General features: G+C 38.3%; 3 protein-coding genes across 4 annotated transcripts; 1 reads left to right on the top strand and 2 right to left on the bottom strand.

Moving 5' to 3' along the window:
- Window positions 1-4: 4 nt before the first annotated feature.
- Window positions 5-4,551, bottom strand: kbtbd4 (kelch repeat and BTB (POZ) domain containing 4). Its single transcript, XM_022679687.2, has 5 exons — window positions 4,449-4,551; window positions 2,794-3,289; window positions 2,118-2,259; window positions 1,374-1,480; window positions 5-1,263 (listed from the first exon to the last, which is right to left on the bottom strand). Exons 2-5 carry the CDS (start codon window positions 3,253-3,255, stop codon window positions 403-405), a joined length of 1,572 nt encoding a protein of 523 aa, XP_022535408.1. The 5' UTR covers window positions 3,256-3,289; window positions 4,449-4,551; the 3' UTR covers window positions 5-402.
- A 48-nt stretch (window positions 4,552-4,599) lies between these two features.
- On the top strand, window positions 4,600-10,105 carry LOC103037218 (protein FAM180A). The gene is made up of 3 exons (XM_007255978.4): window positions 4,600-6,120; window positions 6,732-6,811; window positions 8,561-10,105. The coding sequence occupies exons 1-3, from the start codon at window positions 6,039-6,041 to the stop codon at window positions 8,894-8,896; spliced, it is 498 nt and encodes a 165-aa protein (XP_007256040.3). The 5' UTR covers window positions 4,600-6,038; the 3' UTR covers window positions 8,897-10,105.
- Window positions 8,222-18,372, bottom strand: ddb2 (damage-specific DNA binding protein 2). Of its 2 annotated transcripts, none has more exons than XM_007255977.4 (10): window positions 18,211-18,372; window positions 16,307-16,425; window positions 15,676-15,867; window positions 14,317-14,462; window positions 12,298-12,397; window positions 11,604-11,781; window positions 11,356-11,501; window positions 11,023-11,178; window positions 9,986-10,031; window positions 8,222-9,895 (listed from the first exon to the last, which is right to left on the bottom strand). In XM_007255977.4, exons 1-10 carry the CDS (start codon window positions 18,353-18,355, stop codon window positions 9,630-9,632), a joined length of 1,494 nt encoding a protein of 497 aa, XP_007256039.3. In that variant the 5' UTR covers window positions 18,356-18,372; the 3' UTR covers window positions 8,222-9,629. The 2 variants fall into 2 exon arrangements, with proteins under 2 accessions (XP_007256039.3, XP_007256037.3); XM_007255975.4 differs by lacking the exon at window positions 14,317-14,462 and adding an exon at window positions 13,337-13,503.
- Between the last annotated feature and the right edge of the window lie 1,685 nt (window positions 18,373-20,057).

The raw sequence follows: 20,057 nt of genomic DNA, 5'->3' as shown, positions 1-20,057 counted from the left end.
AGAGTTTAACCTGCACTCAAACCTTCTGGTGAGCATTTATTGACAAACTACTTTTGTATCAAGACAATCAATTACTACTGAGACAATAACATTGGTAGTTCATACTGTTTGCAACATAATCACTTAAAAAACTCACACTTCAAGGTTGACACCAAAAAAGTAAAGTAAACGTACCCATCAAACTTCATACCACTTTCACTGACACTGTGCGGCAGCAGTGTAACACATTGCACGACTGCATAAAGCTTGTAACACAAAAGCAAAAGAACAAAACCACGGTCTTGAACTACGGCTTTTTCCTACTACAATATATGTTCACCACCATCACTGCAAACTGTAGGCTTAAAGTCCACATGGTCCCCCACAATGTAAACATTTGAAATGTTGTTCCGATGTTGAACATCAGGCCAATACGAACTGCCAGTTTGTGAGCAGGATTTTGATTCCCTTGATCACGGACACTACAGAAGTGGCAGGGTTTAACTTTAATGTGTTAGCATCTCCCTTTTTACATTTGTCCCTGAAGACGTAAATACAACCATTACAGCTGGCCACCTTCCACAGCGAGGGCACACAGCTCCATACCTCCGGGAAGCGAAGGCGGGTGAAGCTGTCCAGCAGCGGGTTGTAGCATACCAAAGAGTCACCCTCAGCCACTACAAAGATCAAGTCCTTATGAGCAGTGGCGTGCATGCATCCAGCAAAGGGCAGCATGTATGGCTTGGTCTGGCACTTTTGCGTGGTTGTTTCAAGGCACTGAATAAGGCGAGATGGTTTGGTGAAAAAGTCAGCGTCATTTTCCTCCCCACCTAGCAGATAGATGGTCCCACCTAGGTTGACTCCGGCAGCACCCGACACGGCTGTATCCAGCTGGCTCGTCTCAGTCCACATGTTGTCCCGCACCTTGTAGAAGATCACTGCACTGGACAAAGTGTCCTTTATGGTCTTGCCCCCTAACGAGTAGATGGTATCCTCACTGGCCACAGACACCAGCGCTTGGTGTAGGCGATCACGAGGCAGCGGAGCACAGCGCTCCCAGTCCATGGTGTGCATATTGCACTTCCACATACGGCGTGGGATGGAGCCACCTACCACGTACAGGTCACCGCCATGTTTACAGGCAGCTGTGATCTGGTGGCACAGGCTGTTTTGACCGCTCACACTGATGGCGTCGTCCTCATCGCAGTGAAGTGACACAGCCAGTGAGTGTGTTCGTGTGTCCTCCTTACCTATCAGGTAGATGTGCACGTTCTCACCAATTTCCTAGACAAAAACATTTTTTTTTAAATTGCTTTAATAAATCAAAGACTTTCTATAATATAAAGACTCTTTATTATTATTTTTTGTTCAAGCATATGATGCATTTTACCCACCTTTAGGCCATCTGAGAGCATGTCTGAAAACTCCTCTCGCTCAACTTTGTTGTGGTTTATCCAAGACTCGATTGCTGCTGTTGGATTTTGAGAGCTTGGAACGCCATCTAGGATATTATCATAGTTACATTTAGGAATTTACCTCTCATGTACAGGAATGGTTCTGCACACAAATATTCACATAGCTCAGAGGGAGTTGATCAAGGTGTATGTTCACATGCCCTTAATGATCTGAGAATATCAGATTTTGTCAGTAATCTGATCAACATGTTGGCATGCATTTAATCAGAAAATGAGAAACTACAGGTTTATGCAAGTCAGTCAATAATCTGATTTCTAAATAGTAACCAGTCAATAATTTCACAAAATAATGTGGCATCAATTTTTCATTTTTAGGGTCACTACTGACTTCAAGGTGGTAGCAGCACTAGTCTAGTAGTTTGTGCATCTTGGCAACTGTTGGGTGACAGGAAATAAATATTGAATAATAATTTGCAATAAACTTGCAATAAAAAACAAATCAAATAAAGTCAAATAAAAGTGCAAACTAATGACACAATATACCTCCACTTGCAGATTCTTTGTGTTTCTTTGCAGCTTGTTTCCAATTCATTCAGAACCATCACAATTATTTTTATTCATTTATTTAAAAAGAAAGCTGCACAAACGGCTTCACCAACACAGAACAAGACTGAGAAGACATTTGTGAATGTCTTTTTACAGCCTTTCACAGCTTTAACCCACCTTTGATGATGTCCATGAGGAGACGCAAAGGCAGGTTGAGAAACTCATCTGTCTGGTGCAACTGGACAAGATGAATCTTGGCACAATGTTTAGCTGCTGTGTACAGTTCCTGATCACTGTGCCTGTCTGCCAGCCACATCACCTGAAAAAGAGGATTGAGTCCATCGATGATCAGCGTCCAGTAACATCTCAGACAACCCCCCACCCGTTCCTCTACAGTGTGAAATGGTTAATAACGGTGTAAAACATGACAAGTAGGAACTTTTGTCAAATACCACCTCCATAAGTGCCCAGCATTCTGGAATACAGTGCTTTTAGCCGATGCTCCCAGCAGGCCTACATTGCAAGTGATAGGCACATAACATTGCCCATGCAAAGATTGCCATTTTTACACCATAGGAACGGACTGCAAAACGTATTTAATTAATATTATAGAGATATTTTCAGCAACAGCTGGAATTCATGAACTTCCACAGAATTAATTTCTCAATCTGTTAAACAGACTAAACAGTATTTTTATCTGTGAACTTTCAAAGTTCTCTACGAATTAATTGTTGAGCTACTTTGAGCTAGTAAATGGTGTGAAAAGATCGAATGTAAGCCTGTTGGGAGCATGGAATAAAACCGCTGTATTTCAGAATGCTGGGGGAGAAGGGGGATTTCTCTTTTAACTCACCTGCAGGCAGTTCTTGACTTCCACTGTTCTCGAGAGGAAGCGGGAGCACTCCTCGAACAGGGCTGTCAGCTGGTACATGTCAGCCATCTCGTAGGTGTCCTGCAGGTCTTCTACCTGCAGCTTGATGGTGCCGTGGTAGATGTAGTCCACCAGCAGCTGGAAGACGGATGCGCTCACGTCCTTAAGCTCGATGTTGCGGTCGTGGGCCTCTCGGAGGTTGGAGGTGAACATGGACCTGAAGAAACTGCTCTGCGCCGACAGCACCAGGCGGTGCAGCTGGAACTCCTTGCCGTCCACCGTGATGGAGACGTCGGCGAATAGGCCGTCCTCCAGGCACAGGTCCATGATGCTCTTCACCACGCGGCTGGAGTGGGAGCGGTCTGTGAACGTGTAGCCCTGAAAGTAGTTCTCCTCTCCGGACGAGCCTCCCACACTGAGGCCCCCATCATCCCCGGACTCCATGGCATCTGCTGGGTGAAGGCAGCGTCTCCTCAGCCTGGAAATGTTTTAAAACCTAACTAAAGTTACGTGAGCTAGCTAAGCTATTTGTTATATAGCTATAGTTTCAGGTTGAGAATCGGGCAACAACTTGACCAGGAGTAACTTAACTTAAGCTATATAACGTTACTAAGCTGAGCTAGTAAGCGTTTGCTTTACTGCCAGAAGCTCAATGCAGCAGCTAACAGCTAAGAAACAAGGAGCCGCACTAGTTAACCTAGTTAGGTTAGTTAGCTAACGCTAACTAATAGTCTCGGTAATAGCTTCGGTAATACACGTGTCTTCTTTAGCTAACTAGTAATTAGCCCACTGTGTATAGCCACCTAGAGTTAGCTAATCTAACTAGCTAGGTTAACCTAGATTACTAACGTTAGCTGTACTGTTATTTTATTTATTTATTATTTTTTACATTTATTTAACGTTTTAAAATTTGCTTAAATACGCAAACACTGTGGTTTCAGTTTGATACTCCCTAACTCAAACACTGGTAAACTTGACCAGAAGTAACTTTAAACTATAGACCAAACTAACTGAGATTTTTAACTAGCTTTTTTTGGTCAGAACCACAAAGCAACAGCTTTCATAAAGAGCTAGGTTAACTATCTAACAAACAAGGGGGCGCAGTGTCTTCTGCTCTAGTTAACGAATGCTAACTAACATACATTAACAATTGTGGTCCACTTTTTTAGCCACCTATGGATATCTGGTTAGCTAGCTAGCTAGCTTCAGTAACCTAGGTTACTAACGTTAGCTGTACTGTTATGTTTTCCACTGTTTTCCAACTTGACCTGGAGTATCTTAAGCTATAGACCAAGCTAAACGAGCTATTTAGCTAACGAGCTTTTCTGTCGGATACACAATGCAACAGCTTTTATAAAATCTAACAAACAGTTAGCTAGGTTAACAAACAGAGGGGCCTTGCACTAAGCTTCTGATCTAGGTAACTAGTTAAACTAGCTAACATACACTCTTTGCCTAGGTATATCTAGCTAATCTAACTAGCTAGTTAGCTACAGTAACCTAGGTTACTAACGTTAGTTAGCTGTAGTGTTACTGTTGATCAGACTATCCTAGCTAACTTAACTACAGTTCTTTTGACGCACACTAGACCAACATCAGCTCTGTCAGGTGTAGAAACGTTACTCGAGAGTATTTACAGGCTTTTGCAGGAACTTCCAGCTGAAACTCTCAGGTGAAGCGCGTGTGTGATGTTTTGCTGTGCAGGGCGGCGCGCTGCTGGTGATGTCAGCGCTGACAAGTGTCTGTAGGTACTGTGTGAGTGTGCGCAGCTCGCTACAGCCAGCATGCGGTGGAGGCCTGAAACTGCACAATACAGCAGATACCAGTCAAGTCTGCTACTTTCAAACACGTCTTCTCATTCAGTGTGTTTTTCTTTCTTTTTATGATTTTGTTTTTACATTTTAATATTTCTTTAAATTTAATAATGAAAACATTAAAGCTATACAGAAACACATGGAATTATTCTATAACAAAAAAGTTAAAACAAACCAGAATATGTTTTATATTTTAGATTCTTCTAAGTACCATATTTCACTTTCATGACAGATTCATGAGGTGAAGTCACCTGGAATTGTTTTTTTTTAGCAAGTTCCTGGTGGTGCTGAACAATAGTTGCTGTTTGAATTGTTTGAATGTCGTTAATATTAACCTTCAACGTAAAATATAAATGAAAGAAAGAAAAAACAACAAAAAACATTGAATGAAAAGTGGTATGTCCAAACTGTTTGACTGATATTGTAGCTTTAGTAAGTAGTTTGACTAATGACACACCCGTTTTTTTTTTATCTGGACTTTCCTAAACCTCCTCTTATATTTAGATTTACTAGCACTCTTATCCTTGTGTTTAATTTGACCCCAGCAATTTACACCTCCAGAAAAAATATTATAATGAAACATAATTGAATTTAGGAAACGTTCCCATAAGGTATTTTTAGTTTGTTTGTTGAACAATTGGTGGTACTACAAGTACTATTGTGTTGTTAGGTTAGGGCCTAAAGCAGAAGCCCAGTTTTTGGAGATATAAAAGTGCATGTCATACTGACATCAATATTATCAAACACAAATGTGTGTAAATAAAATATGAATATTTTTCGTTTAACTTTTTAATTTTTACATCACAGGGTGGATGATGTTAAACTTATATAAATTTGGTAAGGACATGTTTTATTTATTCTTGATAACCCTTTATTTAAGTCTGAATAATGATTTATGTGCTTTCATATATGTGAGATAGAATGTGTGGCATAATAATAGGACCATGTTTTGTAAAACCAAAAATCAGAGCAAATAACAAAGAATTTTTTTGTAAATGAGAGTAACATTATTTATATTTAGAGCTTTGAACTTTAAGAATGTTAGTTTTACAAATGTTTCCCAAAAGCCTTCTCATTTGCACATCTGTGTCAGCACTGGCTGCACCGTAAGGTAGCTGAATACATTCCTTAGAAGGGTAGTCCACAACCATTTAGACTATAATGTATCACTCAGCACAAATGCAGAAAATAACTGTAAATCCAGGAGAGAGGTATAAATCCAGGCACATGTGATGTTCTTGGGAATGAGCTCTGAATGTGCTGGCTTGAAGAATCTTTTTCCGCAGGTGGAGGAATGCTGACTGAAAACAGAGCGAAGAGGCACACACTGTTCTGTGGACGTACTACTGAGTGACATCCAGTCCCTTTGCTTATGGCCAGCTGTGGAAACGGACTGTTTCGGATTTTGTGGCAATGTCATCTAAAACGCAGCTATTGAAGCTTGCATGGCTCGTCGTGAATCTTTCTTTTTTCAGGAACTTCTGGCACATCTCAGGTAAACAGTTTTTTTTTGTGATTTTGCGTGATTTGTACTGCTGGCATTTTGTTTGTCAAAGCATGATAGAGAAAGAGCTTGAATAGGAGTACAATACTGTAGCATTCCTAAGTAGAGTATCTTTATGGAGATAAACAGTGTTAAAAATAAATGTGTTTGTTTAGCATGCTGTTTTATTATTTTGTGTGTTATACACTAGATTATAAAAATATAAAAATACAGTACAAAGTAAAAATGTTCCACTATTAATCAAAAATAAGAGCACAAACACTGTTAAAATATTCCTTAAAGAACTTTTATGGATTCTTCATCTGAATCTGTCAGGGAACCTTTTAAGTTGCTTTAAGGAACCTTTTACTTTAACAAATCTTAAGGGATTCTTTCACACTTAAAATGAAGAACTAATCCTAACCTAAAATAACTTATCCTTCTATCAGTGTTGGTGCTCTTACCTGTAATTAATAGTGGAATATTTGATTTTATGAACCTTAATACGAAAGTAGGCCTATCCCACACAATTCTTCACATTCCAAGAGCTCTCTGCAAACTGTCAGCCTGATCATCTGGCATTAACAGTTTGATATAGTACTAATACATTTTTTTGAGTGTAGATGTATTAGCTGTTCAACATGGAGGCCTCTCACAGCAAGGTTTCATCAGATCTGTCAGTGATGCCAATCTGATGTTTGAGGTAGGAAACTTTTTTTATTCCAATCTCAATTCCAAAAAAGTTGGGATGCTGTGAAAAATATGAATAAATATAAATAAAAACAAAATGCAATGATTTGCAAATATACACATATTTTATTGACAATAGAACATAAAACTTATATTGGATGTTGAAAGTGGTGCATTTTACAATTTCATAAAAAACATACTACTAAACAACTAAAACATAGTTAAAACGCATCATAAAAATGCTGTGACAATGAAACAAACAGCTGGAAAAGTGGTTTTCTTAAAAAAAAAAAGGCGCAATTTACAACTTACTCACATGACAGGGTATAAACAGAGCCTGTTAGAGATGCTCAGAAGCAAAGGTGGACAGAGGTAAAAATGAGTAAAAATCACAAAATGTTTACACGGCACCCCAACTTTTTTGGAACTGAGGCTGTCCTTTTTTTATGTAATATTTGATTCTTTAAATGTTAAGTAAACATAATCTCTATAGAATTATGATAATGCCAAGAATATTTTAATGCATTAAAAGATATGTTTATCCAGAGTAGCATTTTCGTACATTGACATGCCAAAAGTCATAGGACAGCAGTACGTAAATTTCTCATGAAGTGTTGCGCTTATGCCTGTATAAGTTGTCTGCACAGTAGACAGAAAAGTAGGCTGTAACGACTGTGACCAACAATACTAAGCTGGTTAACCAGCATTACCACAATCAAATGCTGGTTTAGAGCTGGTTAACCAGCTAGATTATCAGATAGGATATGCTTTTACCTGGATAACCAGTTAATTCTTTAACACTTTGGTCAGTCTAAGAAAAAATTGTAAATGTTTTCTGGTTACAGTATAAATGTTTCCCATCAGAACACTCCATTCAGTGCTTACTCAGATAAACCACTTCAGTACCTGACATATCTAGCATTTATTAAACACACTCAAATATATTAAAGAAAAACATTAATTCATTAATGTATTCAATTATGATTATTGGGGTGCAATGTGGGGACTGGTCTGTGGCATATGTCTTCACACAATCCTTAGTACCTTTATTGTTGTTATACTTGTACAGTATAATTTAATTATTCTCTTTGCATATCCCAGCTTTTAAAGCTGGAGGCCAGAGTGCAGGTCAGCGATGTTGGGACACACTCAGAGCAGAGAGGGTTAGGAGCTATACTTAAGGGCACAGCAGTGGCACATTGGACACAACCTAAATCAATACTCTGAACCACAATGGCCATCTTATAAGACAAGGCTTCTTGGCGTCTTTATTTTTAAAGTGTTTATTGAACACCGAACATTCTTAACACCCCAGCTGTTTGCTGTTTAATTGCATCATAAAATATGTTGCTCTTTGGTATAAATAGTATAAATTAAAATACTTTTTTTTTTATAATTTTTGGACAAATAATTTTGGGAGATTAGAATAGAATAGAATATTCAGTGAATCCCTAATTTGAGAAAAAGAACAACACATTCATATGTGGATTTTGACTGATGACAAAACATGAGAAATTGTTACTTTAAAGAGAACTTAAACTACACAATGTGTAAGTGAAAGTTTTTTCAACCTGGAAAACATTACCCAGAGTAAAAGTATTTCATTGCCTACTTCAGTACAGAAACAAAGTACACCAACTCCAATAATATGCCACCCCAGCTATAAGTGCTCTGCTCTCTGTAATACTAAAATAATTGGTGACTATATATGAAAACTATAAAAATGAAATAGAATGTTTCAGAATCTTTCTCTCCATCCTAGTTCTTGCTGGGTGGACTTAAGATTGATGCAGACAACAATGTTGGCATAAGGGATCAAGAAATGGCATCCATGAGGCAGGGTCGAGCTTTCTTGACCCACCTAAATGATAACATACCCAAAACTGTGCCTGCAATGGAGGAGCTGCTGGTCACTTTGGAAGGTAAAGATCAGTCTTTCAGCCAGCCCCGCTTTGAGACCCTCATCTTCGGGATCGTCTATTCAGCTTACCAGGTTCAGAAGCAGGAGGCTGAGAGGGAGGAGGCTCAGCAGAAGGCTTGGGCAGATGTCCTCGGCCGCCTGGCAAATGTTACCTTTATACAGCTACGTAGCTATTAAATCCAGCTCACAAAAAGCCAACTTTAAAGCTACAGGGAAAACCTTGTTAGCCTTTCATGGAATGTTATTTTGGAGTATTTCTGTTAGTCCATTTATAATGACATTTTTTAAATAACATTTTCTATTATGTTAAAAAAGGAAAAGTAAAGGAGATAAAAGGTATTGGTGAGCAGGGCATCAGTGTTGTACTTTCTGATATATATTCTGATGCTGTATTTTCATATATATTTTTAAACAGAACTTGTCAATATGACTCTGTTTACATCTGGTCACTTCATACCACATACAGAAAAAATAAAGCCATTCAACATAAAGTGTAAATGCATGGCATAATTCTCAATATAATGGAACATACTTTTCAAGCTTAAGTTAGAATTATTCAATCATATTCATAAATTAGAACTTTAGTTTGGAAAGTTAAGGTTAGAGTTCCGTTACATTTGAAAAACTAAAGTGTCCAGGTGTAAATGCATTTGATGGGATTCTGACGTATTGTTCTCCCTATAAAAGAGCCTGTATACAGCACAAAATGATGCATGTTATTTTTATGTGAAAAAGTACAAATGTTTAATAAGTTCTGAGTTTACAACATACAATAAAAACTGGAACAACCTGTTTTACTTTGAAAAACAATTCAGCTCTTTTTTATAAGAAAATAAATTTGCTATATAAACAGGAACTGGTTTGTATAACTGCTTTACAGTAAAAATGTGCCTAGATTAGCTTTGGTCAACTAGGACTTCTTGTTTTTCAGCATTTTACTTTCAGTCTTGCTTCTGGTTTTTGAATTGGTCTCAGTTGATTCCAGTGATGCCAGTTTTTTCTTCACCTTGGCACTGTCTGCAGTTCCACGTCTGTCACCGCGGGGCCGCTGTGGATTGCCTCGCTGGCCTCTGGAGCTTCCAGCTCTCCCTCCTGGCTCTGATCCTTCCTCCCTCTGTCTCCTACACGGACTCTGGCTCACAGTATCGTCTCGGTTCCATATCAAAATATTATAGCCTGCAAAGAAAGGGCAGTTTTCTCAGGAGAGAAGTACACATTTGAATGCCGATACCATTTGTTTTATTACAAGTGATGTTGAGTACTTACCCATTCCAGATGCCAACACATCCCCCAATGGGTTAAATTTATTGAGCTAAAATGTAAAATAACAATAAAGGAATGTTAAATGCTTTGAATGCTAAATATTAAAATATTATATTTTTGGAATTGACAGTGGTGCTGGCAATTTTTATTATTCTCCCATTTAAAACAGCACTCAAGTCTTAAGAAACTTGTTTATTTATTTATTTATTACATTCCCAGAAAAGGTTTATATTTTCTCATATTCCTTTGGTTAAATGTATAAAAATTACTTTGCCAGTGTTTTGAAAGAAAAAAAAAAATACTAAATGCTAAAATAAATCCTAGTTGTAACTAATATTACAGTTTTTTCCTTTATGTGCTTTTTTATAAGGTAAGGGTTTAGTTGTAAATCCCTTTTTGGGCTTGAAGACCTTCAGTTCCCCAGTTCCAGTGGGATGCATATGTTTGATGCACTGATACTCAAAAAGGCTTGTTAAGATTATGTTATAGTTCAATTGAGCATCTTCACAACATTTAAACAGGTCTGCATTATTCAAAAATACATTTTCTATCATTCCTTTTCGCAATTTTTATCTTCAGTTATACTTGAAACTTTTCGACCTCCACCTAGTGTAAAAATCTTTTTGAAATATTTGAGTGTTTACTTTATAAAGCAGTGCCTTACAGGATTTTACTGTACTTTTAAGTCATGTGTGAGGCTTTTGCAAAAGTGGAAAACCTATGAAACACAATGTGTACATTAAGATAACGTTGTTAGTAAAGCAGGCATTTGCATGAAAGTTATGATGTAGCTGAAATAATAAAAAAGCTTAATTTCCCTAAAAAAAGCAAAATGTCAAAAAGCTCTTTTCAAGATAGCTAGAGAAAGAGAAACTCATTTAAGAAATGCTTTATGACTTTTAATGATTAAATGACTTTAGAACTAACAACAATAAACATACAAGTATTTCTGCATAATTTAAAATAATATTAATAATAAGCTATAAAAAAGCAACATAAAGCAATACAAAATAATAAAAAGCAAATAAAAGGACACTTACAGATACAATTCCATTGGTGTTGGGGTCTTTCAGCTTATAAAGGAGTTTGCCAGTGTTAGCATCAAAGATATCAATAGTTCTCTCATCACCAACAAACACACGGTCATCAGGATAACGGCCAGCCACAATGAGGTCATATATGGGATGCCAGGTTGCCTAAATTTAAACAGGGCATCAAAATGTTCTTATGGACTTTAGTGCATAACATAAAACATGGGTTAGCAAACAAAAATTATTTGAAAGCAACCTGACAGAAATATATAACATGTATAAGTTATTATTAGCATTGAGGTACATGCCAGCGTAACTGATGCTCCTGTTTTTTTCTTTTACCTTGATTGGGGTCAGATGCTGGAACTGGCGATGTGGATGCACAATAACCTGAGCTGGCTTAGACCAATCACTTGAGGAATAAATCCTGATCTCATTCATTTGGTCTGTGGTGAGGAGCTTGGTGCAGTCCGTGGGGTTGAAATAGGCTAAATTTAATATTGAGCAAAAAGAACTGTGAGATGTGATGTCCATTATACTACAATAGTTCTTCTTTTTTGAAGTGTATGGCCATGCATTTGTCTACCTACCAGCATTTACTGGTTTCTCATGTTTCATTTCATGCAGGTAACTGCTTTTATCCTTCATGTTCCTGAGATCCCACAGCTTGACAGTGTTGTCTACAGACGATGTTGCCACTAGCCAGTCACATCGAGGGTTGAATTCTGCATGCGTCACTTTGGCTTTGTGCAGCTTTTCACTGAAAATCTACATTAAAATAGAAAACATGACTTACAGAGCAAAGCTTTTCTTTGATATGATATGATAATATGAGGGACAGTAACAGCTTAGCAATATGTGCAGGACATACTGTTGCCACATGTGTTGCCTCTCATGGCAGAGCTTTAAACTGACATTTTTCAGCAGGATAATGCTCATCCACACACAGCAAGGATTTTACCAGATTGCAAAACTTCCATGGCCTTTATATTTGCCAGATTTATTGCCAAATGAACTTCTATGGGACCAGTTTGGATGCCAGCTTTAGCAACCTATGTGTGTGTGCAGGATCTACAGGCCCAGCTGCAACATCTGTGGGTAAATGTGCCACAGAATGCCATACAGAACCTGTTGCCTCCATGCCAAACTGTATCAAAACTTGTATCCAAGCTAGATATGGTCCAATAAGTTACATCATGTTTTTGTTGATTCTGACAACTCCTTCTCAGTGCATAATTTTTTTGTCAATAAGTGTAACTGTGCATAGATATGCTTTTCACTTACCTTTGTTCCATCCAAACCAATCAAAAGAAGGGATCCTGCATTGTCTCCAGTTACAAGCATTTGGCGGCTAACGGACACATCCAGACAGCAGTACCAGTAGCTGTGGAAAAGAACAGAGATGTTTCTTTAGTTTCTCATTACACATAAGTATGTGTCTTACGGTAGTATATCACATACACGATCAGCCATTGTTCTACATTCACAGTTAACTTTTTAGCTCCACTAAGCAAAAGGAAGCATTTCGTAGCACTATAATTACAGACTGTAGTCCTTCGTTTTTTCTGCATACTTTATTATCAAACTTTTTAATGTTCTTTAATTGTAAGGACCCCACAGGACCACCACAGAGAAGGTATAATTTGGGTGGTGGGTGATTCTTAGCACTGCATTGTTATTGACATGGTGGTGATGTGTTAGTGTGTTATGCTGGTGCAAGTGGATTAGACACAGCAGTGCTGCTGGAGCTTTTAAACACCTTAGTGTTACTTCTGAACTGAGCATAATCCACCAGCCAGAATTATCCAGTCAATAGCTTTCTGGAAACATTCTTTGACCATTGATAAAGGACTATAGGATGACTAACACAGACTGTGTAGCATACATCAACAGTGGTGGTTCTGTAGAGTCCTGACTAATAAAGAACAGGGTGACTTGAAATAAATAAAGAATGCAGTAAAACAGATGGACTGCAATTACACTTTGTAGTTCTGGAATGTAATTTATTGTAATAATTATAGCTATACAAAGTGCTCCTATAGGCTCAGTGTAGCTGATAAAATTAACATTTAGTGGTGGTGTCAATGTTATTTCAGGGTTTAGCTTTGGCATACAATTAACTAATATAATGCAAATCACATCTAAAAAGAAAATCTGACATGTATTCCTTCTCATAAGATGTTACATTTAAACTCCACATCAACTAACACACATTAAAATTCATCAAAATCGGTCCTCAACCACCCAGACAGTGAACCTTCACAAACATACCCCAAACACGACAAAACACCACTAACAAAACACAGCACAGTAAGGTCCTCACCAAAGAGAGTGGTGATCATGGCCGCAGTCTGGGGTTCGAGATAGTGTCTCGCTTGGGAGACCCTCAAAGCTCTGCAAAGTCACAGTGCCATCACCAGCGGCAGCATAGACTTTGGATATGTCTGTGGGGCAGAACTTCATGCCCCCAATAAAGTCACCAGCTCCTTTCTAATGAGCATTTAAACACAAACGGTCAAAAACAATACAGCTCAGCATCCAGATGGCTACAGAGAAACGACCCTGTTCAGATGTTCCAGACTGTTTTTGTAGGGGTGTCAGAAATTATTAATATTGATATCTAATTGGGATATATTGTTTCACAATACTGTAGCGATTTTCAAAAACAGTATATATTTTTGTTTATTAGTTTATATGTAAAAATTGGTGGCAGACAGTGGTTCATTTACGATGTGTTTAATCTCCAAACACTAGACAGCACAGCTGTACTTAGAGCCATTAGAGCCCACTGTACTATTTGGACTTTTTAAATATGTAGTGTGTTTTATCAAATCTATTTTTTAAGCAATCATACTATATTGCCTTGCCTACAGTATTGCAATATATCACAATATACTAAATTGTAACCCCTGTACCTCGATATGCATCTTATCAACACATTTTAGCCAATACACAGCTCTATTTCTTTGCAGACCAAGATTATTCCAACATCCAATATACTGGTGACCAACAGCAGAGAGAGGTGCAACAACTTCATACCAATCAGAAGACCTAAACCCATTTTTAGTGCAGCTTAAAAACTGACCAGTAAAAAGAAGATAGTGGCTATGTCAGTCTCATGAGCTGGGGAAACACTGCTGTGTGTTACACACCACACACTTTAGCACATTGTGCACAGTAAAACGTTCTGAAACCACATACAACTGGTCATAAAAGTGCTGACCTGCTGGCTTTTCAGCTTAAGGTTTACCTTAAAATAAAAAATGTGAGCAACCATAACTGCTAATAAAAAAACAGGCTTACTCCCAGGAGTTTGTCTGGGCAAAGACTTGGATAATTGATCCATTGAAATCCTGAAGGGATGTGGTACCCCCAATTGATGAGGTGAAGAGCTGATTGGTATTGAACTGGTTGAACTTCATGTCTGTTATTGAGTCTCCTGCACCCATCTACAGAAAACAGAGAGGAGAATCTGAATAGGTCTAAAAAAAAAAAAAGATATTCTTCACAACAACATTTTTTATTATGGTTAGGGCTGGACAATGACAATATTGTGATTTTCACATCACAATATGTTTCTTTATTCTGGTTGATGTAATAATTCCAATATTAATAGGAACAATGTAAAAATAACAGAAAAAACAGGTAAGAATGTCCATATTAGCTGTCAGTTCTACAAACTGTAATGGACATCAGTCATTGAGTAACAGGGGCTGTAAATAATGTATATTGAAATATCAGAAATGTATTTAAAAATCATTTACTAATTTTTTACCACAATGTTTACTGTCATGAATTATTGACCAACCCTAATTATATCATGATCAAAACATTACACTGGGTGCTTTTCCACTGCAGGGCTGAATGGTTCTGAAGAGGGTATTGGTCGTAGACACAGTTCAGCTCAAAACACTTACAAACAGTGATTAGTTAACCACACTTAGTTCAACAGAATCACTCAGTGGGTGGGCTTAAAGACTGATGCTAACACACTTTTAGTGATCTGGGTCGAGGCCCATAGCCGGCATACTATAGTAACACTGCGTTAGCAACGTGAGAAAAGCCTGATGATCAGTGTGCTTATGCTGCGGTAGTAACAGTAATGTTGTATGTGTCTGCTTGCAGGTATGATAATGCCATGATAAAGATGTTAGATGAGCCCTTTAGCCAGTGTTCTAATGCTGCAAAAGCAATGCTGAATAAGCAAAGCAGCAGCTGCAACAGTATGATGCGGCCCTGCAGAGGAAAAGCACTGCTGTAGAGTCTAAACTCTGAATCAAACCTGCAGTCACCAAATTTGCATAATGTATTTCTCATAAAAAATCAAAAATAAGAATGTTAAGTGTGCAATTTCTTTATCTACACTGAAGTATGTGGATGCGTCCCAATTCCCTACAAACAGATAATACAAAGTAGTTTTTGAGAATAAAGTATATAGTATTGATAAAAGTATTCTCAAATATTCCATGCTCAGAACCGTTTTTAAAGGTGTGGTAAAGATTGAGACTGTCCTACAATGGCAGCAGGAGAACAACACTTTATCACTTTTTGTTTGTACAGAATGGTTTGGTATTATGTGTAGTATGTGATTGGGACACAGACAAACAAAAATTTTTAATTATTCTACCCAGCCAACTTTGATTGGCAGTAAATCTAACATACCCCTTGTATGAAGGATTTCTTGTTCAAAATTTCATAGTCCCACAACATGATGTCTCCACCCTTAGAGCCCACTGCCACAGTGCTGGGATGACTGGGATGCCACTCCAGACATGTGACCCTCCGTTCAAAAGGGCTGGCTGTTCGGTGCAGTCTGAATGATTCCAGGGAGCGAATAAAAGGCTCTTGGAGACACTTAAAAACAGTGAAGAAAATAATGCATGGAAAAATTCATTAGCAGCAGACAGACAGACTGTTTATCAACACACTAACCATCTAAATGAGGGAGTCCAAGAGACTATACTGGGCTTTGTCAGATATAAGGTCACATTAAAAGACAGGGAGAACACCCTGCATTTGTTTGAAGGATGACTACTTTTGAGAGACACTCCACTGTCCATGTTTTCTACAGTAATTGGATATGACTGAATTAAGCAGGAACTGAGTAAAACAAATATACATAATCTTGTATTTCTGCATATCATTCTTAAAAATAATGATATGAAAATATAACAATGAGGAAAATCATCAAAATCACATGAAAAATACAACAGCACTATAAAAATTGACACAGCCATCACTTTCTGAGAATAGACAGAACACTGTAATTAGTTTTAGGCATGTGGTTGGTTACCTGTCGTAGTTGAGAGTGGATGCTCTGTCCTAAGGAGCTCTTGTAGATGTAATGAGGTATGCTTATCTGGCTGCATTTCTTCAGTCCTCCAGTCCACTTTACACTTGCCTGAATGTACACTATATGGGCAAAAGTATTTGGACTGTTTATATTCATTGTTGAAATTTAAGGCATTAAAATAAGAGTTTATCCTGCATCTGTTAGAGTCAGAGTAACTCTACTGTCTTAGGAAGACTTTTAGTTAGTGCAACACTGCTGCGAGAATCTGATTGCATCTAGCTATAATAAAATTAGTGGGGTCAGAATGTTTGATGATCAACACCTCATTCCCAAAGTACTGAATAAGGCAGCATAATTCCAGAGAACACAGTTTCACTGCTCAATTCCCCTCTACAACACACCTGGCATTAGGCATTGTGCCACTAGATTCATGTTAATCTGCTGACATGCTGTTGACAGGTGACATAACGGTGAGGTTCTAAATGTGTTTATCGCCATGCTGAAGGTACTCTGTGTTCATGCTGTAGTACTGCAGTCAGCAGTTTCATCTGTGTTTTGGATTACTGGGGCTAGCTTGTTGTAGTCAGTTTGTATTTATCAGTGTGGCTAACAGACGTTAATCCAAAGTAGATTCTGTGACATTCTTGTTCAGCTTGTCTGGAGAAGCCATTTCCTCACTTTACTTCTGTTTCTCCAGTTGTACTGCTTTAAATTCTCTAAAGGTTATAAAAGCATGTTAGTTTCTTGTACTTTCACTGTACTGCTCACAATAACTATACCGTAAACATGGCGCTTTGGTGTCATATAATACTAAGTAAACACACGTGACTGTCAATAAACTGATTGGCAATACCTTCTCCAATAGGGACTAGACATATTTGCACATCTGTATCAGCCATGACTCATGGGTGCAGCTTAAAGGGGCACTGAACTTCCTGATTTTTCCTGACTCCACCATCAGCTTAAATTTAAAGCTCCACTAGGTAGGATTGAGATTTTGTGCTCGTGGGCTCCCCCTACAGTTGCAGAGTGTAATAAATGTTTCAGGCGGATTAGTTTCTCTTTCTCGTTTTCTGGCTTTCACAGACATATTCGGTCTATTTCCAGCTTCTGCCAGCGTGTCTGTATGTTAGTTTGTAAAGAATGAACCAGTAGTCCTTGTAGAACTGTTAGAACTAAAGGTCGGAAAGCAGGTCGCAGTTCTCGCGAGCGTTGGTTGCAGCCGCCTTGGAAAACTTACAGAGTCTGGTTTGAGCTCAGAGGAGCCCGGCACAGACACGAGAGCACCGCTATTCCTCCTATTACACCTCAATTGAGCGCTGCAGTGAGTTTCAAGCTGTAATTTTACTTCTTTAAAAAGATCAAAAATCAAGGAAATCCTACCTAGTGGGGCTTTAAAAAAGGCTAAAAAGGGGGCACTGGGTGATGTATGGGTTTAGGGGTGGGGCAGGAGGGAGAGCTGATTGGCTGAGTTGCAGCTGCAGCAGTGTGAAGCAGATGGTTGGATGTCACCAGGGGGGCGGTATTATTGACTGACTGATCTGCATATTGTGAGTGTCTATGTAGGAAAGTACACGGAAACCTCATCCTCGCCTGTAGCCCAGTTGAACTTGAGAGGACACTGCAGAGGCAGAAATTACCACAGTAAAAGCGTTTTTTTAGAGGTTAGGAAATGCTTATAATAAGTAATAATTTTAAGTAGTGGTTAGTGATTAAGGGTTTAGTGCCTCTTTTACATAGCTAAATACATTTATTAGAAGGAAGGGGTGTCCACAAACATTTGGACATATTGTGTAAGTTAGTAAACTGGCTACTCCTGGCAGTTTTACATGCCTCGTCGTTTATAATAAAATCACTTTTCAGAATAAAACGTAAAGGAAATACCAGTGAACACGTTTCCACACCTGTGTTTGATCCAGCCCGTCCATCTTTCTTTGCTTTCAGCTTTTTGGAAAGCGTTTCAGAAACCTCAGCATTCTGTCGTTTTCTCGCGCCCTCCTCTTTCCTCTTCCCTCTCGCCATTGTACAGCAGTTTTCTGTCTGAAACATGTCGATACACAGTGACTATGATTACAGCTCATACACTAACACACAACTAGCCTGCAACTTCAGAAACACTGATGAGCTAGCAAGCTAACAAGGTGTAACGTTAGGTTACAGCGGCATTAGCAAGTAGCTAATGTTAAGATACTTTACCTACCTTTCACCGTGCGTCCACACCGAAAGCGACGCGAGCGACAAAGCAGCCGGAAGTCATTCATTTTCAATGAGAGCGAGCGACACTGGGCGACAGGCAGCGACGCGGCGCGACGCGATGCGAAGCGGGCGGTTTGAGCGACGCGAGAGAGTTGACCAGAACTTAACTTTATGCAAATGAGCAGCGACGCGCGGCGGCGACTACCAATCAGAAACAGATTCTCATATGTCCGGCCTGAAATCGCTGCTCTGATTTTCAGTTCCTACTGAAGATTTATTCCGCCAGCAAAACGGAAAGAACAGAACTGAACTGAGCTGATCTGAGGTAAAATACTCCACTTCACCAGCGGCTACCCCACTATAGTACTATCCTTACAGAATTACCTTATTTAATAGAAAACTATATATTAAACTGAGGAAATTATTTATAAATTAACAGAACGATTTATGACAACTAAGGGAATATTTTTTAAATTAACAGAACCTTTTATTGAAACAAAGGGAATTATTTATTAAAGTTAACATAATGATTTATTACAACTGAAGAAAGTAATTAATACATTTAACGTAACAATTTGTTCAAACTGAGGTATGGAATTTGAAACGATTTAGGTAAAATTGAGGGAATTATTCATTACATTTTACAGAAAGATTTATTCAAACTGAGGGAATTATTTATTAAATTAAGAGAAAGACTGTTTATTAAATCAAGAGGATGATTTAATATATTTAAGTAAACATATTAATTACAAGAATTTATTTTAGACATTAAGTTAACAATATTTGAAATTATGGACAAATTAAGAGAATGATTTACTACATTAAGGAAAATAATGTATTATATTTAAGTAAACCCATTTATTGTAATATGAAATAATTATGTTAAATAATTGTACTTAAAAATAGTTATAAAAGTTTTTAATGTTTAGGAACTGTGTAGAGAGGCTGAACCCTTGTTTCTGTATGTGCCGTATTTGGAAAACGCCCACCAGCGACAGCTCGTTCTGAGTGAGACACGCCCACAAGCGACTCATCGCCTGTTGGACAGGCGACACAGAGCGATTTTATCGCGTTCGGTGTGAACGTACAGTCAGACGTGTTTTCAGCAGTACAGAAAGCCCCACGCGCTGTTTATATCGATACACTCCGTTTATTTCTTCCACTGACCTTAAAGAGTATAAACAGCGCGAAGAGGGTCACACGTGTGTGGGCGTGACGTAACCCGCGGATTGTTTTGTAACGCTTGAGTGTGTGTGTGTTACAGATTATAAACACTAGATGGCGGTAGACTGGAAATCTGACACTGTATGCCAGTTCTCACATTTTTTTTGAGACCACTTAAAAAGAACGATTTTCTTTGATTTTACCAAATTGAAAACCTCTGGAATATAACCAAGAGGAAGATGGATGATCACAAGCCATCAAACCAAGCTGAACCGCTTGAATTTTTACACCAGCAGTGTGTAAGACTGTTGGAGAAGAACATGCCAAGATGCATTAAAAACCAGGGTTATTCCACCAAATATTGATTTCTGAACTTTTAAACCTTTATGAG

This window comes from Astyanax mexicanus, chromosome 9 (assembly GCF_023375975.1).
Source record: "Astyanax mexicanus isolate ESR-SI-001 chromosome 9, AstMex3_surface, whole genome shotgun sequence".
Lineage (NCBI taxonomy): Eukaryota > Metazoa > Chordata > Actinopteri > Characiformes > Acestrorhamphidae > Astyanax > Astyanax mexicanus.
This window is presented reverse-complemented; position numbering and strand designations above follow the sequence as displayed.